Source organism: Urocampus carinirostris, chromosome 11 (assembly GCF_059441175.1).
Source record: "Urocampus carinirostris isolate Australia breed hairy pipefish chromosome 11, RoL_Ucar_1.0, whole genome shotgun sequence".
Classification (NCBI taxonomy): Eukaryota; Metazoa; Chordata; class Actinopteri; order Syngnathiformes; family Syngnathidae; genus Urocampus; species Urocampus carinirostris.
This window is the reverse complement of record NC_142359.1, coordinates 21,690,753-21,717,469: the sequence shown is the minus strand read 5'-3', so window position 1 is coordinate 21,717,469 and position 26,717 is coordinate 21,690,753. Positions and strand designations below refer to the sequence as shown.

The 26,717-nt window shown below is 38.9% G+C and overlaps 2 protein-coding genes across 3 annotated transcripts; one reads left to right on the top strand and one right to left on the bottom strand.

Moving 5' to 3' along the window:
• On the top strand, positions 1-16,631 carry gnsa (glucosamine (N-acetyl)-6-sulfatase a). The gene is made up of 14 exons (XM_088348737.1): positions 1-302; positions 4,828-4,887; positions 4,981-5,187; positions 5,266-5,331; positions 7,100-7,198; positions 9,827-9,994; positions 10,072-10,154; positions 10,226-10,344; positions 12,846-12,949; positions 13,043-13,144; positions 14,095-14,205; positions 14,318-14,428; positions 14,490-14,650; positions 15,630-16,631. The coding sequence occupies exons 1-14, from the start codon at positions 153-155 to the stop codon at positions 15,703-15,705; spliced, it is 1,617 nt and encodes a 538-aa protein (XP_088204863.1). The 5' UTR covers positions 1-152; the 3' UTR covers positions 15,706-16,631.
• Positions 15,555-26,667, bottom strand: LOC148356777 (adipocyte plasma membrane-associated protein). 2 transcript variants are annotated; one of them, XM_088348738.1, is made up of 9 exons: positions 26,283-26,387; positions 25,533-25,622; positions 25,341-25,462; positions 22,626-22,727; positions 22,402-22,554; positions 21,105-21,220; positions 19,970-20,130; positions 19,710-19,905; positions 15,555-17,556 (listed from the first exon to the last, which is right to left on the bottom strand). In XM_088348738.1, the coding sequence occupies exons 1-9, from the start codon at positions 26,312-26,314 to the stop codon at positions 17,350-17,352; spliced, it is 1,179 nt and encodes a 392-aa protein (XP_088204864.1). In that variant the 5' UTR covers positions 26,315-26,387; the 3' UTR covers positions 15,555-17,349. The 2 variants fall into 2 exon arrangements, with proteins under 2 accessions (XP_088204864.1, XP_088204866.1); XM_088348740.1 differs by lacking the exon at positions 26,283-26,387 and adding an exon at positions 26,396-26,667 and having other exon boundaries at positions 15,558-17,556.
• Between the last annotated feature and the right edge of the window lie 50 nt (positions 26,668-26,717).

Below are 26,717 nucleotides of genomic sequence, written 5' to 3'. Positions count from 1 at the left end.
CGGAACGCGGAAGTGAAAGGCCGTTCCAAACACTCACGTCGTCGTATCAGTCGTTCAATAACCTAACGCGTTGGGGTTTTCTTTCACACTGCGGTTACACGTTTGTGCCGCGTGATTTGACGGCAAACACAGAGAAGACTGAAGAGGAGAAAATGTCGCCTTTTTGGTTCAAGCGTCTTCTCATCTGCGTCATTATAGTGTGCAGCCAGGTCGGTGAAAATAGAACTTTTGCCAAATGGTACCGGAAACCGAACATTGTTCTGATCCTAACCGACGACTTGGACAACGCCATTGGGGGCATGGTAAGAAAGATACATAGCAATGGAAAAACGGTTATTTTACGAAATAATATCTTAAGAGTCGGTAATAGTCTGTGGTCTGTGTAGCCCTTTGAGACATCTCGTGATTAAGGGCTAGACAAATAAACATGACTCGACTGGACCTTATATGTGCGTAGATTACAAACACCTACAATGTACGTCGTGTAAGTGTCATCTTAACCTGTTATATACTGGACTGTCTCAGAAAATTAGAATATTGTGATAAAGTTCTTTATTTTCTGTAATGCAATTAAAAAAACAAAAATGTCATACGTTCTGGATTCATTACACATCAACTGAACTATTTCAAGCCTTTTATTATTTGAATATTGCTGATTTTGGCTTACAGCTGAAAAAAAACTCAAAAATCCTATCTCAAAATATTAGAATACTTCCCTAGACCAAGTAAAAAAAATAATTTTATAACAGCAAAACTAAATCAAACATTTGAAAATGTCCATTGATGCACTCAGTACTTGGTTGGGAATCCTTTTGCACGGATTACTGTTATTGATGCCCAGGATGCTTCGATAGTGGCCTTCAGCTCATTTGCATTTGTAGGTCTGGTGTCTTTCATCTTCTTCTTAACTATACCCCACAAATTCTCAATTCAGGTCAGGGGAATTAGCAGGCCAATCAAGGACAGTGATGCCATGGTCAGTGCACCAGTTACTGGTGGTTTTGGCACTGTGGGCAGGTGCCAGATCATGCTGGAAAATGAAATGCTCATCTCCATAGAGCTTTTCAGCAGATGGAAGCATGTAGTGCTCTAAAATTTCTTGGTACACAGTTGCATTTACTCTGGACTTGATGAAACACAGTGGACCAACACCAGCAGCTGACATGGCTCCCCAAACCATTGCTGACTGTGGGAACTTCACACTGGATTTCAAGCAACTTGGATTTTGCTCTTCTCCAGCCTTTCTCCAGACTCTGGCGCCTTGACTTCCAAATGAAATGCAAAACTTGCTTTCGTCTGAAAAGAGGACTTTGGACTACTCTGCAACTGTCCAGTGCTTCTTCTCCAAAGCCCAAGTCAGACGCTTCTTCCGTTGTCTTGAGTTCAGAAGTGGCTTGACCATGGGAATACGGCTATTGTAGCCCATTTCCCGGACACGTCTGTGAACTGTGGCTTTTGATACCTGGACTCCAGCTTCAGCCCACTGTCTTTGAAGCTCCCTCAAATTCTGGAAGCGGCTCTTCTTCACAATTTTGTTAAGGCTGCGGTCATCTCTCTTGGTTGTGCAGCGTTTCCGGCCACATTTTTCCCTTCCAACAGACTTTTTGTGGATATGTTTTGAAACTGCACTCTGTGAACAGCCTGCTCTTTGAGAAATTTCTTTTTGTGTCTTACCCTCCATCAGGAGGGTATCAATGATGGTCCTCTGGACAGCAGTCAGATCAGCAGTCTTCCCCATACTTGTGATTTAGTTTACTGAACCAAGCTGAGTGTTTTTAAGGCTCAGGAAACCCTCGCAAGGTGTTTCGAGTTAATTAGATGATTCAGGTGATTAGTTGAATAGCCTACTTGTATACTTTTTCATGATATTCTAATATTTTGAGATAGGATTTTTGAGTTTTCTTAAGCTGTAAGCCAAATTCAGCAATATTCAAATAATAAAAGGCTTGAAATAGTTCAGTTGATGTGTAATTAATCCAGAATGTATGACATTTTTGTTTTTTTAATTGCATTACAGAAAATAAAGAACTTTATCACAATATTCTAATTTTCTGAGACAGTCCAGTAGTGCGTTTCCACATCACTAAGGCCAAAAATATAGATTCCCTTCAGCCAGTCCCTCTGTCTTCTACAACGTCTTAACCAACGTGGTAAATTAGTGCTGCATGTTCAGAGACCACATCAATGCTTGTTAGGTCATATCGTCAAGTCATATTTATTTGTATAGCCCATGTGCTTGATTGCTGTTGAGATTGTCAAGATTGTTTTCTGTTATTAGTGTCAATAAATTTGTTCAAACCAAAAAACCTTAAGTAGAAGCAAGAAGTGAGAGGACCCATCTGGGCATCCCGGGCAGAGGACTGGAGGATGCTGCTTGAGAGGGTGGGAAGAAATCCCACTTGAGAAGACAGAGCTATGCCCTTGCACAATAGTATTGCCCTTTACACATTGGTTAACTGCTGTTAAAAGTGTCGATAAAAATTGTTCAAACCTCATATTGTTAGAATATGATATAATTAAATTGTGAATGTATTTAATTGCTGTTAAAAGTGTCGATAAAAACTCATAATGTTGGGATATGATGTAATGAAATTGTGAATGTGTTTAATTGCTGTTAAAAATGTCGAGAAAAATAGTTCAAACCTCACATTGTCTTATTTGCTGTTAATAGTGTCAATAAAATTGTTCAAACCTTAATCACCTGATGTCTCAAAGGACTGCACAGGTTTACAATCACTCCACCGCCTGGTCTTAAACCAACATGTGGGCAAGGAAAAACTCAACCTCAGCACGAGTAAAAACGAAACCTTGAGAGGGGGCCTCACAAGTGGTATTCCCCCTTTCAGGATGATCAGGGGGCAATAGATTTAGAATTGGGTAACAATACAAAAAACTTAGTAAACATCAATAAAAGAAAACAATAGTTAAAGATGATTGATCGATCCCTGCCAAAAAACGAAAGGAAACAAGTATTTCTTGGATCCCTCTGAGGAGGTCAGAAATAATCAGCAGCTCTGCTATGAGACGATAAATAGGATTTGTTAACTCAGGATAACTGCTTATTTGCCGTTAAAACAAATAATATTTTTTATTTTGCATGTAATGCCTTAAAAAGTGATAATGAAAATGAATGGTTAAACATTTCATTTAGATATGAAAGTAGTGAAGAAAAAAAGACACACTCCTTGTATCTTGCCATCTAAGCCAGTCACACAGTACTTGAAGATGTGCTCAAAGTGTGGCTTATTCTTGGTTCTGCCCTTGGGCATCTCAATTTTTAGCAGCGCTTCATGATATTAGTTCGTGCCCCACAAAATTTCATATAGAAAAGTTTATTGCTGAAATTCAACGCCTCTGTAGTTAGTAACTCTAGAAAAGACGTCTTGAGAATCACCATACTGATATTCTGCAACGTTTCCAAAACGACTGATGTTCATTCTAAATAGGGCACTTCTATTTTGTTCTCTTTGGGTCGTATATATATCCATATTTTAGAGAATTTTCAAGATGGATTCTTTTAAAAGGATGAAGTAGGTGTAGTTCTTTGCCTTGCTCTACAGTCGTGTCATGTTTAGTTCATTCAGTCATAAACAGTCTCAAAGGTCTGAACAGACCACCATTACACATTAAATTCCTGCCCCAAAATCTTGACCAATACAACAGGTTTTAGATGATGTACTACATCAAGTCCAAGTGCCGGTGCGACGGCTCAAAATGTATGTACCGTGCAACAATCATGGTCGTCCTTCTCACCCAGGGACAAGAGTACATGATCAATATCACTCATAATCTATACAATATAAGCGTGTTTTAAGCCTAAATTTCAACACTTCCATTCAGGTTTCGGACAGTATCTTAGAGGGCAGAGCATTCCACAGCACTGGGGCCTGAAGGGCGATTGCTCTCTAACATGAGGACTTCTTCTTGGGTCTTGGAATAACTAGTAGAGTGGCATTTTCCGAGCAGAGGCTCCGAGCAGAAACATAGAGAGAAATTAAATCAGAAAAATATGAGGGGGCAAGTCAATGCAAATTTTTATATAATACCAACTCAACTTCAACATGACATCTTAAATTGACAGGGAACCAGAGCAGGTCTTGAAAAATGTTACATCACCCAGAGTGACTTGGTCAAAAACTGTCAGATTTTACCCTAATCTGTCGTTTCAGTTACAAGTTAAGAATTTTTCTAAACTAGCTTTTTTGCATCTTCACGATGTGCAAATTTTCGCCCTATGCTTTCCCAGTCTGATGCTGAGATTATAATTCATCCGTTTGTTACTTCCTGTCTCAATTACTGTTCTCTATTACTCGCCGATCTCGCCAAATGTGTCTAGCATCACAATTATGCAGCTGTTACAAAATACAGGCCTTCTATCTTACATGCCCAACAAATTCTTAAAATCTATTGCACATATTCATACAGGACTGTCTCAGAAAGTTACAGTACAGTTCTTTATTTTTTGTAATGCAGAATGAATTCGTTACAAATTAACTGAAACATTGCATTTTTTATTGTTTTCGTATTGCATATTATGGCAAAAAGTCATTTATTTTAAGATATTAAAATCTCATGAATAATTATACTACTGTACTAGTTCGCTGAAGTGTCCAAATGCCATTGACGTCTTGGCTGGCATGTATGAATGTTTTTTGTTAAGTCAGACATGATTTACTCTGGCAAGTTAATTACTATACACTCTCACTGGCATGCCAAACAGATGAATTCACTCAACATGTTTACTGCTGCCATTTGGTGCAGAGTAATTGAATATTTAGCAGAATTTGCTGTTCTGTAAAGAGTTTTTATTTTTGTGTATCTTCTTAGACACCACTCAACAAAACCAAAAAGCTCATTGGTGATGCGGGCATCTCTTTCACAAATGCAGTAAGTGCCCCTAATGACTTTGTAAACGACCTCCAAGGTGTGTGTGGTGTCATTGTTATAAACACACTAAACTTTCTCCCTGCTTTCTGCAAGTTTGTGGCCAGTCCACTGTGCTGCCCGAGCCGGGCTAGCATCCTGACAGGAAAATACCCGCATAACCACCACGTCACTAACAACACGCTAGAAGGTAACTGCAGCAGCACAGCATGGCAGAAGACTCAGGAGCCGCAAACCTTCCCCGCTATGCTCAAAAATATTGCAGGATACCAGACCTTCTTCGCTGGGAAATACCTAAACCAGGTGAGGCTCACTCCTCCCTTTTTAGCACAATGGCCATCAGCACGAGGCTCACTGTTTTTTTTTCTTCCTTTTCTGCAGTATGGCCACAAGGAAGCTGGTGGGGTGGAACACGTTCCTCTTGGCTGGAGCTACTGGGTTGGACTGGTAGGGAAAAAGTTCTAGTGGATTATTTTTGCCTAGGAGCTTTGCCAAGTATCACTTGTAGTGTTTCCCATACAATATACCGACCCTGGTGGGCCGCCAGGGTCTCATTAACCACCCCACCCCCCAAGGTCTCAAACTTGTATTGAAAAAACAACATAGTGTATCCTTTCACTCACTTTTGGTTAATTAGTTGACTGGTTAATAGGAGTGTTTTTTTGTTCGCTGAGCAGAAGAAGGGTTGGTTTTGGGGGGGGTGTAACTACCGCAGCAGCACAATGAGCACCGGAATGGTTCGAGAGATATTGTTATACGAGGACAAAAAGGAAATTGAAAAAAAATGAGACCAAGCAAGAAAATTATCCTTATTTTGACTAATTTTATTTATATGAATAGTTCCAAAACATTGTGCATTGTCTATCACCGACAGAAAAGTCTGAATCAGTCTCTCAATGCTGTGTTCCTAAATGCCAATATTTTGTATGCACAATTTATTTTACATTTTTGCGTGTTTTTCAGAAGTTCTTTGTTGTTTCAGTCAACATTGGTTAGAAGTTGAATTGTAAATAGTTATTGTATTTAAACTTTTTTTTATGGTCTGAAGAGTTCATATTTCTAATTTGTATTTTGTTGTGTAGTTTGTTTTTCAGGCATTCTGTGTTGCTGACTTTAAAGTTGCTTTGTATATAAAAGTTTAAATAGGTTAAAAGTTGACTGGAAAGTGAAAAAAATTAAGGCTAATAGATAGTAGTAAAATACACTTTTTATTCATTCACTTCATGCATAATACATTATTATTGGTAGTAAACTGGTTAAAGCAACAAAAAAACTGTCGTTTGGGAGCTGACTAAAAATAACCTAAATTCCATCACTGGAGGTTGCGCTTTACAATAACATACCTGTCAATTTTTTACGTTTTTAGATATTTTCAAATTGTGCACACCAAGGAGGTTTAACAATGCGGAGGGCACACCCCTATATCCTCCTAGACCACACATGGTCAAATTCCGGCCCAGGGGACAGTTACGGCCGTGAACAATTTTTTTTACTGGCCAATAACCTGTAATAAAATCAATACGTGGCCCGGTTGTAACACTGACCGCATTATCAAATAAATTTGTTCAAAAAAATAATCACCATTTTACCAGATTACCGATTACCATTTTATCAGTACTTTGGCCACCTTGCCATTGTTTTTTGTTTGTTTGTTTTTTTAGCCCACCCCATATCCGACATGGCAACCGTAAAAAACCAAAAAAAACGAAAGTTGACTCTGAGGGCTGCTGCTTCCAGGACACGTGGAAATTGGAGTGTTTTATTTTTACCAAAATCCAAAACGGTATCTGCCTAATTTGCCAAGAGACTGTGGCTGTGTTTAAAAGAATATAATAACAAGAAGCACTGCTAGACAAAACATGCCGACTACAAAAAAGCTTACTGCAAACGAACGGTGTGAAAAGGTGAAGCAACTGGAAGCGGTTTTAACGGCACAGATGTGCATTTTAAAAGGACCCGTGAGTCAAATGATAATACTACAAAGGCGAGCAACGAGGCCGTGATCGTCAAGCACGGCAAACCTTTCATGGAAGGTGAATTTATTAAAGAATGCATGGCCCTCACTCATTTTCAGTTTACCAAATCTGGCCCACGTTCTGAAAAGTTTGGACACCGCTGCCCTAGACTGTCCACGCACCGGGGTATCACAAAATTCTATGGAATCACTGACTTGTGTTCTTCTGTTGCTACGTCTGAGATGTGTTTAACATTTTAGGAGAAAAATTCAAAGTATTACAACTACACGCTGTCAGTGAACGGTAAAGCCCAGAAGCACGGGAGCGACTACAGCAAAGATTACCTGACGGATCTGCTGGTAAGAGATTACCATATGGCACTTCTTTTTTGTCTGCTATTAATAGTCAACATACACACTTAATAGTAATTTTAAATATTAGTGAGAAAATGTCATTCCTTGTTTTTACATTTTGAAAATGAACCATTTTAAATGATACCTTTTGTACTTTATATCTATGAACATCATATTTATTCAAGTCGATATATAGAGATAATTCAGGGTTCGTATGGGTGCTTGAAATCCTTAAGAGTGCTTGAATTGTAATGTGGTTTACTTGAGGATTGAAAACTGCTTGAATTTTGGGTGAATTGCTTGTAGACACTTGAAACTGTTGCCATGTTTTTGAACAAGTCTGCTTAAAATTACACAGACACTGCTCTCTGGTGGTTTTGCTTTGCTATTGTATTTCTTTTCCCATCCTAATTGACTGCAGCCGGCATTAGTTTTTACTGAATATTCTTAGGAAACGTCATCGTTCCTTACAGGTCACGCCCAACAGGACAGATGCATGTTACACCTAACAAGGCACTATTAAATGTGTATTTGACCAAGGATTATGTATCAATTATGGACATGTATTATGTGCATGCAAAAAAATTAAGGAAGTGTTTTCCAGTGGTAAATTTAGGCTACTTATTACTTTCATTTTCACAACTCTTATTCAACACCTATATGGGTTGTATTGTGTTTTAAGGACAAATATGTTTACTCAAGATCTTAAAGTCATATGTCTAGCAAGATTAAAAATCACAGATCAATCGCAGATATTTTTGTGGCCTTGCAAAATACATGATTCACTCCATTTTTTTTCTTTTCATGATACTGGAGAAATTTCAAGCTGACTTTGAAATTCCTTAAAAGTGCTTGAATTTGGCCATGAAAAAGGTCTACGAACCATGAGTAATCTAGGCTGTAATGTTCTCAGGTAGCGTTTTCCTCTAAAACATTGTTTTTTAGCTTGTAAAATTATTTAAAGGGAAAAAAAAGACTTTATTTGTTAGACATTTTTATTTGACTCATTGTGCATTCTTTACATTGTACTGTCTTCTCACAGAACATTTATTTTACATTAAAAAAAATAACATAACCAAGGAGGTTTTATACCATTTTCTTAAACCAATATGAGTACTCAACTCTTCAATACTCACCAATACGTGAGGACATTAGTACTTTTAATACATAACTAAGTGTATTCTGTTTTAATACATTGAACACTTGCAGGAGATTGCCCAAAATGTCATTTAGTCATTTCGACTATTTTTCTACAGCTTTTTTTTTCTTACTCGGTCAATCATCTGGCTGTTCTTTGATATCCACACTCTAGATCTGCTTTTGTAACCTCGGTGTTTTATAAAAAAAGAAAGGTCTCAAGTGGGGGCTTTTAAAAGAGGTTACAATTTTTGATCTGACGTTTGGGCTCTCTCCCCTGTTCTCCTTGCAAGTTCAATATCCATTGATGTTTTCTCTCCTTATTTTGAGTGTCTACTTAAATATAAACTCATGACATTTCCCCCCAAAACAAAGTACTGCATAGCCTGTGTGAAATAAACAGTTTTCTTGTATTTTCATATTTGTAAAGATACATTTTTGTTAATCGTAATCACCAACGAACAAATTAAACATATATCAAACATGCCCACATCTCCTGAATTTATAGCCACAAACAAAGCAACCAATACAAGTGTTATCACCATTGTGAGAACGCATACCTCAAAATATAGCCCAGTATTGGCCCAATATCAACACCCGGTTTTAGTACTTGCCCATTCCTAAATAGAATGCAGTAATCTCGTTTTTCACGAGGATTGCGTTCCAAAAAGCTCCCGTATAGTCAACTAGGAACATTTATTTCTTCATTAGATATCACCAACAGATAATGATATACAACTGTAACAAAATAACAACAACAGATCTACAAATACAAACACATAATTGCAGTTGAATGAATGGCCAATAGTACAACAAAATTGGAGGGCTTCTACTTTCAGTGTAAGAAAGCGATGTAGAGAGTGGCTGGCTAGCTACACGCCAGCATCGACGATATTCGGGTGGAGCCAGATCTCCGTGATGATTGAAATACAAACTTCATGTAGCAGATTCCCACAAGTTGTAGCTCCAGGTCATCCGTTTCATGAGTAATCCATCAGAAGAGGTGGATTGTTATGTTGCCCTGAATTTCTTTGCGCTCCTCTGACTTTACTCTGAGTCGGATTTAACTTACAAATTTCTTTTCAATGTAACGAGTCACTCAAATACAAGGTGTCGCCATGCTTTGAAGTCTGTTTTTGGTGGACACGTTGACTTGTGGGCAGAAAGGCTGGAGTGTACTGTCAATCACGCACACAGTCACGCACACATTCGCGCGCGCACACATAGCCTTTCGTAACCTGCCCCGTGATAGCATTTTCTGTATAGTGTTTGTTGCAGAATACAATGCACGATGAAAATCCGGTAAGTATCAAAAACGCGAAAGTAAATCACGATGCAGCGAGTGATCACTGTACATAGAAAATGTTCTGTTGATTGAAACGGCAAATGAACAAAAAAATCCGTTGTGTCTGTGGTCAATTCTGGCTTTACTTTTTGGCCATTTTGAATGTCATTCGAAAGACAGCCAGAAGTGTAAAATGTGCTCGTGTGTTGCAGGCCAACATGTCTCTCGACTTCCTGCACTACAAATCCAGCTTTGAGCCCTTCTTCATGATGGTCTCCACGCCGGCCCCACACTCACCGTGGACCGCAGCCCCTCAGTACCGGGACCACTTCAACGCCTCCAAGGCGCCCAGAGATCCTAACTTCAACATCCACGGCAAGGTTGGGTCAGGAAGTGCTTGGAAGCGGAGATTACAACCAGAACCGACATAAACAATGTCACTTGCCCTTTGCCGCAGGACAAGCATTGGCTTATCCGACAGGCCAAGACTCCTATGAGCAACTCGTCCATCGGCTTCCTAGACAATGCCTTCAGAAAACGGTCCGTTCGTGCTGTCACGTGCTTTTCTTGCCGTTGTGACATTTCACGTAATGGTGCGGCTGTGGGTGCAGGTGGCAGACGCTGTTGTCCGTGGATGACCTGGTAGAGAAAATTGTGAGCAGCTTAGAGGCCCAAGGAGAACTGGACAACACTTACGTCTTCTTTACATCCGATAATGGATACCACACTGGTAAATTTAAAACCCAGAAAATAACACGGGTTTATGAAAATGTGTCTTTTTCCCCACACTTTTTTAAATGCAGTGCTATCGTTCTATGCAGTAAACTCTCGTTTTTCGCAGGGGTTGCGTTCCAAAACGGACCAACAATAGTCGAAACAGGCGAAGTAGAAACCTTTATTTATTTAGATACTGTATTATACAATAAAACCAAAAATTGGACCATACTTCCAGGTATTTGTTTGACAAATAATCCTGCTATTATATTGCACTGTTGATTCAGAACACATTCCAGTTTAGTACGAGTTCGCACGGGGTTATAAGGCGCACTCTCCAAAAATAGTTTTTTGTCCTATATTTTCCACACATAAGGCGCACAGGACTATAAGGCGCCACAATAGGAACATCAACAAAACAGTCAGATAGTTCAGTCAAACTTCTTAAACCCTTAACATTCCTAAGTCTCGCAAAAAAGCAAATACCTGTCTCAGACACGTACAAACACTTTGTCTTTACGATGTCACCAATCACTCAAATGCGTCATTGCACATATCATTAGGAAGGTTAGACTCTTGGGATTCAAAAAATGCCAACCATTTATTAGTTTCTATTTTCTTTTTCACTGGCAACTGTCTGGACAGCAAAGTTAGAATTGCATTGTGCAGGGAAACATGGTTCTTTATTGTGCAGATGACAATAAACACTTGAAATTGAATTGAATTTAAAAATAGACTTATCACAGAAACATCAAGATCAGTCTGAAACAAGATACCCGGAAAACATTAGGCCGGGGTGGCTCCAAAGTTGTCTTGCAGCCATCATGTTCAATAATAAAACGCAACCATGGTTCTCTTACATCCGTGCGTGTTGTAGTAAATCCAACCGTGTAAAATATTTACATACTCAAAAACACGCAATTATGCCGACAAATAAAAGAATAAAATCAGCCGAGAAGCATCTGCATCAATGGACGTTGCTTGTTGCTAGCTGTCTGTTTAGCCCCATAATTCCTGTTTACAAATACAGACCACAGTAGTAAAAAAATGTTTTCTCCAGGCCGTAGAGCAACCTAACGTGTGATCAACATTCATCTTTTTTGACCAATTGCAGGCTTTGTTTTGCCCTGCTTTAGCCTATGTGAGCCTGTAAATTCTAAAAAGGACCCGCCTTCTTTACTCCGAATAACTTGAACCAAAAGTGACCGATTCAAATGATGATTGACACATTGGTTAGGTAATGAAACGCCGGTATATATCCCAGCATACACCGCGGATTACTTTGCTTACGGGAGAAAATCTAGTCGGCGGCTGCTTGCCTTAGTTGCGAGACCTTGAGACTCAATATTGATCCATTGGCCGAGTCATACCTAAGACTTATAACATTGGTAAAATGGCGGCGCCCTCTGTTGGCTGCGGCTGCATCGGCTCGCTACAACGGGTCAGGTGTATCGACATTTCGTTCTGTGTACATTGTTACAAAGAATGACAATACAAAGGAAATTATTATTATTATTATAATTATATAATGTGCACTGTATTATATTGTTTTTTTCCTAGTTCCTTACTCAAAATAAGATCTAATGATATGAACATGCATCAATCAGTAATAAATTAATCCATAATACGCTAGGGCTGCACTTGAAGGGGAAAGTGTGTATTCTTCAGTGCCTCTTAGTGATAAAATGTAATTTAAAAACAAAAGAATAATGATTTTGACATGTAGCAAAAATACATGAAAAATCATAAAGATGTGAATTTTTTAAAATACTGTCAAGTTGAGATATTTGCATTCATTTTGTACAACATGAGCCTCACGTATAGAGAGCTGACATGATTGTCCACCATCTTGCTGCTAATGGTCGAAAGGCTGGACAAGAAACTAGAATAAAAAATTTTTTATGGTTACTTAAGAGTCTGTAATTTTCATTCTTAATTGTGATTTTTCACACTCATTTCAGGTCGTACAACCGTAGTGGTTAAATAATACACACAGTCCTTTTAACTTTCTCACTAAGGCGCAGGCCTCAGACTATCATTCAGAGGGCCCCAAATGGCCCCTGGGCTGCGAGTTTGTGACCCATGCTTTTAAGTTTCCCTAGCATCAAAGTTGCCCATGAATGCCAACTATTTATTATATTGCTCTAAGGTGGGAGTCAAGCCAAATGAATAATTTGCCAAATTAAATGTTCTTAGCCTGACCATCAGTCTAAATGCTGCACAATTGTCATTATTGTGTTCTTAAAACACGAATGAAGCAGTCAAAAGAACCTGTTTTTAGCCAATTGGCGTCTTGCTAGCGATTGAAAATAACCACACACTTGCACAGACCTCGGGCAATGACCACTCACAGCTCTGCTTCAAAATGAGCAAATTTGAGGTCATTTTAGACGACAGCAACTAGCAAACGGGCACTCCGCAAATTGGATGAATACATTCGGAATTAAAACGGGTTTTTTTTTATGTTAAATTTTGTATTTGATTAATATCTTGCACACGTGTTGGGTTAACTTCCAGGTCAGTTTTCTCTCCCTTTGGATAAGCGGCAGCTCTACGAGTTTGACATCCGTGTTCCTCTCATGGTGCGAGGACCAAACATCAAAGCCTGCCAGACAAGCCAGGTGACACACCCGCGTCTTCTCCCAGCTAAATATATGTATAAATAATTTCAAAACACCAAAACCTCGGCACTAACAATATCTGTACATTGTCAGTTTTTGGTGGCCAATGTGGACCTGGGCCCAACCATGCTGGACCTGGCGGGAGTCAACGTCAGCAAGACTCAGATGGACGGCACTTCCTTTGTGCCTGTTCTGGTGAGTCCCGCCATGGTCTCGGATGGATGACTGAAGAGTTTCTTCCGTTTTTATTATTGGACATTGTTTTGTCGTCAAACACGAGACCTCCGGATCAGGAGAAGAACTTGAAGCCAAAAGCAGAGTTGATAGTACGTGCTGATACTTTTTATTTACCCTGAGAAATCACATTCTGGGACAATGTCCTAGAACAATGAAGATCTCACACTTTTATGGACCAAGACTTAGAGGGCTTGGTCCTTAGATAGGGATCATTCCTTCTTCTGTGAACATGGACTTATTGGTAGAACGTATTAAGGCAAATACATGATACGATCAAATGGCGCAAACGGCCTGTTCAAAACATCCTTGTGGGACTATATTCTGGAGTTGCTCTGAACTATTGGACATGCACCTGAGCAGCCAAACACACATTCTCTTCACTGAAACCAGGTGCCTCCATCATGGTGCCCACAAGGACAGCTGAGGTGCCTGCGGACCTGTTTCAAAAATAGCTCACCAGTGCTGGATCTTTGTGATGTTATTAGTGGTTTGCTGAGTCTATCTAACACTACTCCCAATAATTGACCTGGTAAAACAAAGAACATGATACGTTATCTTAAACTGGGTGCCCTTCACCCTTAAATGGTCGGAGACCCCTGCTCTATACCATGAGAAACGGTTCAGAATGAACGAATAAATACGGTTTCATACATGAATAAAATCAATACAATTTTCCTCAACGACATCTGCAAAGGAGATTGCATAGGAGCCCAGTTGGGTGTTAATTGGGGCGCACTGCTGTACACTGTTTGACCATCAGGATCTGTTTAGATTATTGTCCCTATCGTCCAATCATGATGCTGTTCTTTGGCTTGTCTCTGTTTTTGTAAGTTCCAACTCCTTCATTTTAAGTGCCTTCTAATCTTTGAACGCATCAATGACGCTTCGACTCGCTTGTTCCTTTACAGTTGGGGAAAGTGAACAGCAGCACATGGAGGAGTGACATCCTGGTGGAGTACGAAGGAGAAGGAAGCAACGTTTCCGACCCAGCCTGCCCCCTTCTGGGCCCAGGCGTGTCGGTATAAAGAGTTTTTGTCCGTGCTGGATGTTGGGAGATGGTTTTTAAGTGTTCCATTTCTGCCCTCGTCCAGTTCTTTTTACGTGAACACACTTTTCTTTTCCTGAATCCAGGAGTGCTTCCCAGACTGCGTGTGCGAGGACTCGTACAATAACACCTACGCGTGCGTGCGCACTGTGGCGCCCTCGGCCAACCTGCAGTACTGCGAGTTTGACGACAACGAGGTACCGATTTCGATTTATTTCTTTGTCTCCTGAGGTGTGAAAGCTGGACATATGTCCGTAGGTGTTTGTGGAGGTCTACAACCTTACGGCGGATCCCTTCCAGCTCACCAACATTGCCAAGACAATTGACCAGGAGGTTTTGGAGAAGATGAACCATCGGCTCATGATGCTGCAGTCCTGCACAGGACAGACTTGCCGATCGCCGGGAGTTTATGACACTCGGTGAGTTTCCAAAGAATTACCAGCGTTGGTCAGCAATAAAGTGTTGCTCATGGCCTTCCTTCTAGTGCTAATGAAATAATTATTTTTAGAGTCGTTTATAACAAAGTAGTCAACTTTATTTGCAACAAGATTAGACATGACACTCCAGGAGTCGTTCTCAACTAGTAAGTCGGGACCCAAATGTAGGTTGTGGAGCCGTTTTTAGTGGGTCCACAGGCCTTTGATCTCTTCTTCCTGGGAAGTCAATCAGTGGCGTCCTGATTGAGTTAGAAAGGGAACACAATCGTTTTATTATGATTTTGTTGGTTTTATTTCTTCTTCCCACCCATAATAATGGGTCCCATGGAAGTGTGTGATAAGGGGAAGGAAAAGTGGAAAACGGTGACAACGATCACGCTAAATAATACAAAGATTGCGAAATATAAAAAATGCTGTATGAGTGTCATTGATGTGCTGCTGATCAGTACAGTTAATGGTTTAAAAATGTTGTTTTTATTACTACCACGATAGTTTGGTACACGCTTTATTATTATGTTGAAATTCCTTAAGCATGTGGCTATTTTAAAGCAGTTTTAGGGGGTCACTTATATTTGATGTTGGCTTATATGCAAGTATATACTAGAAGTCGTTCTTGTGTCATTTTTTTTTTGAAATGAAGGTGAAAATAGTCATGTCTGATACCAATGTTAAGAATTATGCCCAAATTGAGGTAGTGCTTAGTTGTAGTAACAGTGCAACGTGACAATAATGAAATGAAAAGTAGTGCGATAACATTAAGCAGCAACAACATTTTCCAAATAAGTTCTATTTTAATCGAAAGACATTTACAGCTATTGTTGCGATCTCAATTGGATTAAGGAGCAATGTTTAGGTTTTTTTTTTTCATTGTATAGATTAAAAATCACAGTTGTGTTTTACATTGTTTGCATTTATTTTGTGAAAGCGCATTTTGACTCGCATTTCTGTTGGTCTTCGACAGCTTCAAGTTTGAGCCGCACCAGATGTTTAGCAGCCACCGCGGCAAATTGAGCAGAATGCGACGGACCGTCAAGTGAACGAGCGCATCTTCCCGTCTTCTTGCCTTGTTTTACGGTCTCTTTTGTGGACTGAGGGACAGATGAAAGAGTTGTTGCCGCGATGATGACAAGTTGCTAAAAATGGAGCTCCATTAGTAACGGTGTGGTGTCAAAATGTGCTTTTTTTGTCTGCTGTGTCTTGAAGAGGGAAGAAGGAAAAAATGACATATCCAAATGCTTTATACTAGCATCCTGCTGGACAGATTTGTTTCCAAACCCCTGTGCAGTTTAAACACAACTTACTCACAATTAAGTACATTTCTTTTTTTTTTTCATACATTTTCCACACAAAAATGGTCACGAGTCAAGAGATTTCCTCTTGCTTTGCTACTGATATTTATCATTGTTGAAGGTTTCATGCAGGAAAAGCGACGTGATGTGTGAATGATTAGCGGTTTCTTGAAAGCTGTGTTCAAGGGTTTTTCATCCAATTTTCAGCAGATTTGACTTCCAAAAACTATTACTTAAATCATATAGGGATTCATGCAAGTCATGAAAATGTATTTAAATATTACAACTTTACATTCTTGAAAGAATTTCTTGTTTTAATAAAGTAAAATGTTGATTTGATTAAGTTGCGTTTGCCCCCATTTAAAATGCTTTTGGAACAATAATGTATCTTCCCAACCCTGCATTTGCTCCATGGAATTTTAGTCCAAATCTTACAAATACTGTAATAATATACCTTTTGTTATAATATCCAGCTGTTGACCCGAGTTTGGGAACCGCTTTCAGGACGACAGGGTGAAAAACTTTTCCAACTGTGAATATTTTAAAGTTGCAGAAATGAGTTTTGCTATTCCTGCAAGACTGATTCGTTTGTGAAACCATACAGAATGTCTCATTTGTTGATTTTATGCACTTTTTTCTCGTTTTTGTGCAAATAAAATATATATTTAATGTAATTCTTGTCATATTTGTTGGGTTGATTTTTCAAGGTGGAGTGCATTGTTTAATAAGTTCAAAAAGACCTTATGCTTAATTTTCAAGTGTGCTCATCTGCTTTTATCTCGAAGCACACGGGGGTTGGATTGAGTGTCGAAAGTGACATCATTTTATTTTTCAGTGTAGCAGGAAAATTGTGGAAGGAAAGTCCGAATCAAGTAGAATCTAAACCCCAACCAAAAACCTTCAAGAAAAATGAAAAGGAAATATCGAGCACGTGTAAGAAATGCCCGTGAATGCGCGTTTGAGGCTGCAATGATGACACAAGCCAGGGGATGGCAGCAGGTCATACTTAAGTTACAAATTACAAACAGCAGCTTTTACTACATTTATAATGTCAAACTAATTTAGAGTGGTGCAACTTTTTATTAGAACGTTGTACAACTGAACTACTACCTTACACTACATACAAACTGGTTTCCATTAAAGCTACTGTAGTGGGGAACATGTCAACAACTTCAAATCTACAGTCTTGTTAGGGCAGCCAGATATTTGACCAATACGATTGAATTAACTACTACGAAACAAAGTAGTGTCAGAATACTGGTTAAAAGGAAGAGAACCCTGGAAAAGAAGACTTAAATCAGCTTTCCTCAACAGCTAAGAACGTAGAACCAAGTGAATTCCTCTTTAGCTTCTTTTAAAGTCCGAAACGTGTTTGTGTCCAAACCTCCCCCATCAGGAGTCGAGGTTGACGACAGGCAGGAAGGGCAAGTCAGTATTGCCCAGGAAAGTGCGCTTGCCGTGCTGGAACACATCACTGATGGCCCAAGTCAGGCGTCCTTCAAGGTCATGCATGGAGCCTATCAGACGGCCATCAGGGTCCAGTTCCAGGACCATAGCATAACGTGGGAGCAGCATGTTGTACCAGCTCAGCGGCACCACCTGAAAAAAGGAGCACAAAAATGAAAGTTTTAGGATGCGCCGACCACTATAATAACGTCGACACCTTTGTAGTGATTCCGCTGGGAGTTCAAAGTAAATGTTTCCACAAAATTTGACAGTTATACGTCAGTCATTGTGATGAGGACAAGTAATATCCAAGTTCTGGTAAATGTTTTGAGAAGTTGATGAATCCACCAAATAATCCATATTGCAACCATTTGGTTTTAGTGATTTAAATACTTTTTTCCCTGACTACCTTTCACTAAAACAAGTATTCAATGGAGAACCTACCAACATCAAGGTCTGATAACTCAATCCCTTTTGGAAGAAAAGTTGTTGGTTCAACAAAAGCAAAAACATTCGAGACCAAACACATTTCATTATGAATAAGAGCAGGGTTCTCCAACATGGTGCCGTGGGCACCAAGTAACCACCCAAAACGACCAGAGTAGCCAGCGGACTGGTTTAGGGCCATTGCGATTTTTCTAGGAAATTTGATTTCCAACTGGCATGATGTTTAGAGGTTGACTGAGCCCATTTTAACCTCTAATGATAACAACCTGGTAATATGATAACATTTAAAAAAAAAAAAAAAACAGATAACATGTTATTTAAGATAGACTTATCCAACTGGTAGCACCAATCAGTAATAACAATGATCTCTTAGCCTCAAAAAGGTTAGTGACTCCTGAATAAGAGAGTATAATCGCCTAATTATTGTGTCCCTGTTTTGTCATCCAGAGCATTGGCTTCCTTCAAATATTCTATACATTCTTCTTTGGGTTTAACAGCAGTTGGCTTCCACCACTTTGGTGCATTACCACCCATTCTATACATTAAAAATAATCATTCAACATGTCCTTTTTTACTGATAATTAAGCAGCAATTATATTGAATTATGTAAGTACTGTATATGGTTTCATTATGTATATTTATAATAGTAAAAACAATTACAAATATATATACATATATTAAAAGGATGCTGTGTAAGAGATGACCACTGGATGTTCCTGTATGGTGCAACCGAAAAAGAGTGCTACAAAGCACAAGAAATATTACAAGCTACAGACTCAAAGTGACCACACCGCACCATATTCATTTTTTTGTGCACAGCCATTCACGTGGTTTTATTTTTTATGGGGTACCCTTAGCAGAAATAGGCCAATGTCAGCTCCCTACAGCTTCTTAATAATATATATATATATATATATATATATATATATATACACAAGATTGACTTCGGGGGGCGCGAGAAATAATTTAGAAGTACACACAGGTGAGATGGCACAACATTCATTTGGACAGGTAACTTAAAATTAGTTTTATCTGGTTATATCAGTATCAGAAATATTTTATTAACACTCCACTTATTGAAACATGAATATTTTGTTTGTTTGTTTGTACATGATTCAATTGTTTGTTTGTTTGTAAATGATTCAAATTGAATCTTTTCTTCCGGCGCCGTCACGAATGGCAGCCACTCCAGCAGCTCCCGTGTTATTTTCGATTGTTCTCGATTGTTCTCAGCTCAGGGATGCTGCTGGAAATGTGAATTTCCCTTCGGGGATGAACAAAGTATCTATCTATCTATCTATCTATCTATCAATTGTTATCTAAATTTCCAACAACCACTGGGATATGTTGTGTCCAGGTTTTACTCGTTTGAAGTGGGGATGCCGAACCTCTGGTGAATAAATACAAATGAACTAGGCTAAGTTCAACATTTTCACAATATAAAAATACAGTGAGGATAGAGTGATTTTGAACACCATTTAACTGCAAAATACAAAAAGGAGACAAGCTATCATATTTACTAAAGGTCCCTGAACGCATCACTAGCGTCTCAAAACTGCAGGCTCACGCCAGTTCAACAGAATGAGCACTATATTAAAAGAAAAATTTAACACAGACAAAATTAAAAGTGATTTTCCCTGCAAACATGCAATCTGTATAACCTGCGCAACAGATACAGACATTACTTCGATGTGCGCGGACGTTGTATGTAAGCCTCATCTCTCTCTGTCTCTCCAGTGATGGTAAAGGAATTATGATAGACACAATGTATCTATTGATGCAATATGTATATACTATATGTCATGCTGTTACATGTATTACACATATTCTGTCTCGGAGAAGAAGACCCCTGCACTCACCTTTGCCATGAAGCGTTTGACGGCCGGGTACGGCGCGATGGCGTCCAGGAAAGGAGGCAGGAAGGAGCGCAGCCGCGGCGTAGTGATGCCCACCAAGAAGGTCCCTCGCCGGCTCAGGCGGATGTTGTCGGGGTAGCCGATCATGTTGTCCAACATTGTCTCGGTCGTACCCGCTTTTGGACCTCGCAGCCAAAACCTGAGAAGTTGCACGCTGACAACTTCAGCCAACCGTGCTGCAAATGTGAATGCTGCACACGCACTTGAGTATGCGTCCGATGCTGGTCTCGGCCAATAAGAGGAAGCGCTCGTCGGGATCCAGAGCGATGCCGTTGGGCATGTACAAGGAATCCAGCAGGACGCCGACTGCGCCCGTTTTGGGGTCGTAGGACAGAAGACGGCCAAGGCGGTTTAACTCGATGACCTTCAATAAAATTGGAAATCAAATAGAGGATTTCACATTAGTCCCTATCATATTTGTTACTTGATTAAATGTCACAACTTAATTTATGTTAATAATACAATGACAGGTTCTATAAAGTTACATCAACGCATTCAATTCCTTGGTGGGAATCAAAAACCTTAAAGGTCCACTGGCAGTGAATGAATAAATAAATGAAATGACTCAGTCAATCTGAGTATAAAATACCCATTACATTTAGAAATATATACGTATATTTCAAAACATTACAATTAAAATGGACAGAAATACATTCATATTCATTTATACAACTTAAAGCCGGGGTATCAAACATAGATCAGGCCTGCTAACAGATTTAACCCTGAGAGAAGCACAAGAGAAAAGAACACTTCACTCCAAACAATGACCTAAAGTTTTAAATATTTTCACTGGATGTCGCCAAAGTCAGGTTTCCCACTGTATATGCTGACTAACATTTATCAGCCAGAGAAAATACAAGGAGACACCTATTCCGATGTCATGTGCTTGAAAATAGAAGTCACGACGCACGGTTTAAAGCAAAATAGGATTGTGTTCATGTGTGGTGGTGCATGACTCTCATAACTTTTGATACTGAACTCATCTTTTTATTCCCAATGATTCAAATGTATCAATTACCACCAGGATCAAAATATATATATCAAATAGATAACACATGATTGTCTTTGCAGACGACCGTTTGGCTCCTTACTATAATAAATATGAAATCCAACAGCAAATTTAGGTAAACATTTTCATTAACAAAACAATTAAAAGCAGAAAAAAAGCATTTGCACTTAAATGAGTGTTTATGTGCTATTTAGTCACTTTCCTGAGTACATTAGTTCCCCTATATTAAATTGATACAGATACAACAGATACAAACACCTTTTAAGAAACAGAAAATAACTAAAAGTTAACTCATTAACCATGTATAAGTTTTAATGGTTCCGTCTAACCTCCAGCTTGACATGTCTGCGCCCCCAGCGACTAGACGAGTCAGTGAAGTATATGATTCCTGTTTGGGGCGAAATTTCAAGGCCGTTTAGGAAGGCGAAGGGAACGCCAGCTGCGCCTGCAGGAAAAAAAATAAAATTTAAATGAAAAACGAATATATGTATGGGCAGACTACAGCCCGCATGTGGCCCGGCAGGCATTTTAGTTCAGCCTACTGTACGAAAGTATAATGACAAAATATATAATAGTAAATGAAGTACTACTAATAAAAAAATCTGGTCCCCATTGTCCCTTTGAGTGTGTGCAACAAAAATACAACGACAGGAATACTACAAAAGTACTACAAAACTAAGTGCTTAAAATCAGGAAACTAACGTATTATTTTGCTTTCATTCCAAAAAGAAAAAAACATACGACAGAAATACTACAAAAATACTACTACAGTAATAGTTGGTTGGATCCCTTAGCCACTAGAGTCGTAGGGGCACCATTTCCTGTGGTGTGTCTTGGGAAAGACACACCACAACCTGGTGGCGCCCATAGCCTTCTCTAGAATACTGAAATTACAACAAATATACTACAAAATTACAACAAAACTAAATATTAAATTTAGTGCTTGAAAACAGGGACCTTTATTCTGCTTTCAAATATACAAGAAGACTCAAAAAATTCTACTACAGAAATACTGCAAAAATTATACTAAATACATATTTAAAAATATTTTAAAATTAATACAAAAATATATTATAAAATCTAGTGCTTATAAAAAGGGACCTAATGTATAATTTTGCTTTCATTTTGAAAATAAAAATACTGCAGAAATTCTAAAAAAAATACTACTACAGTAATACCCTAATACAGAAATGCAACAAAAGTACTACAAAATTGCTACAAAACTAAAGATCAAATTTAGTGCACGAAAGCAGAGGGTTATTGTATTATTCTCCTTCTTTAAAAAAGGAAAAATAAATAGAAATACTACAAAATACTACTACAGTAATTCTCTTATGCAGAAGTACTACTGGAGAAATACCACTGAATTACTGCAAAATTGAATATTGTGTTGAAAAACAGGGACCTAATATATTATTTTGCTTTCATTTTGAAAAAAAAAACCCCACTGCTGATATAATACCAAAAAATACTACCTCAGTAATACAATAAAAATACAAAAGCAGTAACACCACAAAACGACTGTAATTTTCAGACTAGAAACGTCAACTTTTGTCACACAATTTCAGTTTTTTACTCAAAAAGTTTTCCCGTCCCTGCCTTAGGTCAACCATAGAGATTTTCAACCTTGCTTATTGGCGACCAGCAGCGTCTTGTGCCCAGTGTGAGGGTCCACACTGTGCAGCCCAAAGTAAGCATCAGCCACGATCAGGTTGCCGTGGCGATCTAGGCGCACGCCGTGAGGACGTCCGCACTTCGGCTCGAAATACATGCTGGTACCTAAATGCACATAAGCCAAAGGGTCACACGTGAGCTCGTTTGGCTCATGAGAAAAGATCGGGACCACAGACCGCATTCGGGCATGTCCTGCCCCATCTGTGTGATGAAAGTCAGGCTGTCGTCCGGTCCGATTCGCCACAGCTTCCCGTCCACTGTGCCTGTGTACACGTTCCCTGAAAACAAAACGGAAAGAGAGAGTTATAGTCATTAAAACAGTCAGTGTAGAGCGGATAAAACACAAATAGTACCCTTGTACAGTGTTGGGAGTAACGTGTTCCTTTGCTCGTGAAGTACCATACAGCCCTCAATATCCAACAACACAACGCAGAATAAAACAACAAAATGAGGGTGGGTGTGTTTATATAAACCTAAAATATATAACTAAATTCAGTTACTGGGGTGCCATCTCAAGCACTGAGTATTAGAACACATTATTTATCCTTACTGATATTCTGATGATCTCCCTACTATATATACTCACATCCAAGCCATATTTACAACTAGAGGTGGACCGATTATTGGCGGCGGTATCGGTATCGGCTTTTTTTTCCTCATTCACGAGCCGATTTTTGAGTCTCTCTCTTGCTTCATTGTTCCCCACTCAAGGGTCTTCTCTCATTAATTAAATTTGAAAAACTCCTCCTCTCCCCTCGTCCTCCCTCCTGCTACCCACCCCGCACCTTCTGATTGGATAAGCGACAGAAATTCTCATTTATTACTGCTATGGGTTTCAGAAAGCTATTTAAGTTTTATTTTAATTTATAATAAATATTTTTAGTTTCTATTTTCATTATTAAAAATTTCTTGCGCCAAACTTTTTCCATTTTACAGCAAACGAATAGCACTTCAAAAATCGGCATCGGTCGATCCCTGTTTACAACTATAAAATAAAATACTGAAATCAGGGAGTCAGTTTTTATGAATATATGGGGTTGTGTCACCAGTAGTTAACTGTAGGCTTTACGTGGGGAGGGGGCGTGCTTCATACACGAACAAAATAATTAATGGGGCAAACGTGAGCACAGAATTTACAGTAAAAACGTACCTACTAAAACTACCGCTTTTTACGTGTTGGACCATCCCCATGCTAACTAAAGTGGGATAAAAACTAAATGTTTTGTGGTGACACCAATTTACCAAAAATGCATTTTTTAATCATAACAAACAACTTGCAACTATTATCATAGTGACTTTTTAGAACACCTGCGTTAAACTCGAGTCCCGCAGGCCAAATGTTGCCCACCACACCGTTTTGTGTAGCCCCTGAGACAATGTTGAGAAGCACAAGAGAAACATGGAACGAACATACAACAATCTAGAATAAAGTGTCTATCTATCTATCTATCTATCAATCTACACTTTTAAATATGTCCACTGGCTGTTGCCAAAGCCAGATGCTACTACAAACCACACACGGTAGCTGTATTTGCGGAATACCATTAATCAACCAGAGAACATTGAGGAAACCCATCGCATAACTACCGACCCTTCCGCTTTACGCCCCTTAAGAACCTCCATCTCACATATAGACAACAACAAAATCTTGACTCGAGACTAGTATTTTTTACTCTCTGGCCGATTTATCTTGAAGTGAGACTAGGTCTATGTGCGTGAATAAACGGCTCCAACGATTGCGTTAGATTTCTGGTAAAGGTTTGCCACTGCCAGTTTTAAACAACCACATGTTCTGTTTTGTTTTGTTTTGTTTTTTCAAAGTGTGCTAAATTTTGATACTTTTATTTGTAGAGTTATTTTTGCAATACACCGAAGGAAGATTGGGCCCAAAAAAATAACCAGCCGAGGCCGACAAATTTATTTTAATTTGAGGCACTGAGCCAGAAGCAAACCCAAATTTTCACACTTTATCTGTGAGGTCTTTTTTCTTCTTGTGAGGAGTAGGGTTTTTGTATTTTATTTTTATCATTCAACCGGGCTTTGCGTGTATCTGAACTTGTGTTGCGTTACATGAAAGGGGAACGGAATGAATCTCGTGTGTCGTTCCCCCACAGAGAAAAATAAACTAAGAACTAAGACGGAATAATGACGAAGATCATTTTTTTTAAAGTCCACAGGAGAGAAGCCCGGGCCGAACCCGAGGCAATGATTTACATTTTAGCCCAGACACGACACAAATTTCCGTTGCAGCTCGTGTCTGGTACGGGCTTACGATCTTAACTCTACTGTGCAAGGAAAAAAAACTAAACGTCTTGGACAGTACCCGGAAATGGAGAAGAAAATACTTGAGTGATTTGAAGCCCGCAGACAAAACGGATATGGAGTGTCTCGGGTGTGTTCGTTTGCAAGCTCTGAAGATTGCACAAGCCAAGAAATATGAAGGTTTCACTTCTTGGTGTACACATTTTCCTCTATTTCGTTTATCATATGGCTATTTATAAGCAGTTTAAAGGGACAGTGTGTAATATTTAGTGCTTCCAAGTGGTCAAAAAACTAATTTGGTCAAAAAAATAGTAATCATTGACTTAAATACCAGGCAAAAATACATGAACTGTCATACCAATGTTATTTTTTCTTTTAGAAAACCCATAGTTAACTGTTGACTGTAACGATTTCCTTTTTTCAGCAGAGCGCCCAACACTGCAAAAAATGGCTGACAATTTTGTTAGCTCCCTCTAGGCGAGGCCCATGAGTAAAATGTATCGACTTTCATTGTGAACCTGATAAAATACAAGTATTATTCGTGTACACAAAATACACAAATATACCTGTTCTTTACATTGTACTTTTTTTAAACGCACTCAATGACAGACACGTTTTTGTAAACTCACCCTGCTCGTCAGCAGCAAAGGATTCTGGTCCATGTAGTTTTCCCTCAAAGAGTCTGCGACCTCGCTGCAAACGCGTGTTGACAGCCAGCGGACCCTCAAGGGCTGGCGGTGGACCAGGAAGCCTAAAGAAAGTCAATTTTAACGTGTCAAAGTGTGTAAAAACTGAAGATTAAAAGTCGAACCCGTACTTACACGTGTGGCTTGGGGTCAATGGGCGAAGGTAGCAGGTAGAGTCCGACGGTGACCGCCAGCAAAGGCACACACAAATAACATCGAAACCACCTGAGAGTGTAAGGAATCACGATTGCTACATTCGTAGTTCATTATTCAAACATATCGATTGTCCATGCCGACTTAAGCTAAATTGTGGAACGTTACGATATCCTAAAAAGTGGATAATTTATAAAATGAAAGTAAAATATTAAACGTTTTGTAAATGTATAGTTAACTTTCTATTGTTCAATTAATCAATGGGTCAAAGTTACAACCAAACCTTGTTCTAATTGTTTTGATCTGCTTATTAACAACAACATATTAAAACATTTAGCTTCAAGTTAAAAAACAATGATAACATTCGAAAGATTTTAAAATCCAATTTCGTTAAACCGAAGGGAGGTGGATTTGTCGAATAACGTACCTGCTTCACAAGTTAATTTGAACATGTACCCATTTAAACTTTTAACATTTAAACCCCTACATAAACACAATTAGCTTTAGGTTTTTTTTATTTTTATAATTTAAATTTTGATTTAACCGAATTTGAGGGAATTCGATTTGTCGAATATTGTACCTGGTGCAAAGTCAATTGAAATTAGTAGCCATTTAAAATTGCACTGTTAAACCACCAAAAACAAAATTACCTTCAAGTTAAAAAACAAATGAAAACACTCGTAAAATCCTACAAATCCAATTTCATTGCACTGAATTTGTCGAATAACGTACCTGTTTAAATGTAAATTTAAACGCGTACCCATTTTAACATTTACATACGTAAAGAACGCATGTTAGAAGAAAAAATGAAAAAAAAAGGGAAGAATGAAAGTATATCTACTTACATTACAGGCGAATCGTTCTGTTACAGGACTGGAACGAAAGTTTAAACGACGTAAAGCACGAATGCGGTATACAGGGCAAACATCCGCCAATCTTTCACAATAAGTGTTAAGCGTGCAAGGGAACCCCCCAAAATCAGTAATATGGTGAATAGCGGTCAATGATTAGGATTTTATTTGAGTTATGTTCCTTCAATAAAAACAAAATAGATTATACGTTTGCGTTGAATGCCAGCAGCAACGTGTTTTCTCCGTACGGCTTACAAAACTTCGACCTTGATTTCTTCCGTTTTTGTATGGGGGAGCTGTAAACTGAGTGGGTTCA

What these genes read in the sequence shown, in the direction of transcription:
- LOC148356777 (XM_088348738.1), bottom strand. Translation starts at nt 26,314, where the DNA reads ATGGGTACGCGTTTAAATTTACATTTAAACAG. An exon ending in ATTGACCCCAAGCCACACGT is followed by an intron (nt 25,463 to 25,532) that starts GTAAGTACGGGT and finishes GACTTTCTTTAG; the next exon opens with GCTTCCTGGTCCACCGCCAG. An exon ending in GCTGGTCGCCAATAAGCAAG is followed by an intron (nt 21,221 to 22,401) that starts GTTGAAAATCTC and finishes TTTTTCCTGCAG; the next exon opens with GCGCAGCTGGCGTTCCCTTC.
- gnsa (XM_088348737.1), top strand. Translation starts at nt 153, where the DNA reads ATGTCGCCTTTTTGGTTCAAGCGTCTTCTCATCTGCGTCATTATAGTG. An exon ending in CTGGGAAATACCTAAACCAG is followed by an intron (nt 5,188 to 5,265) that starts GTGAGGCTCACT and finishes CCTTTTCTGCAG; the next exon opens with TATGGCCACAAGGAAGCTGG. An exon ending in ATTACCTGACGGATCTGCTG is followed by an intron (nt 7,199 to 9,826) that starts GTAAGAGATTAC and finishes CGTGTGTTGCAG; the next exon opens with GCCAACATGTCTCTCGACTT.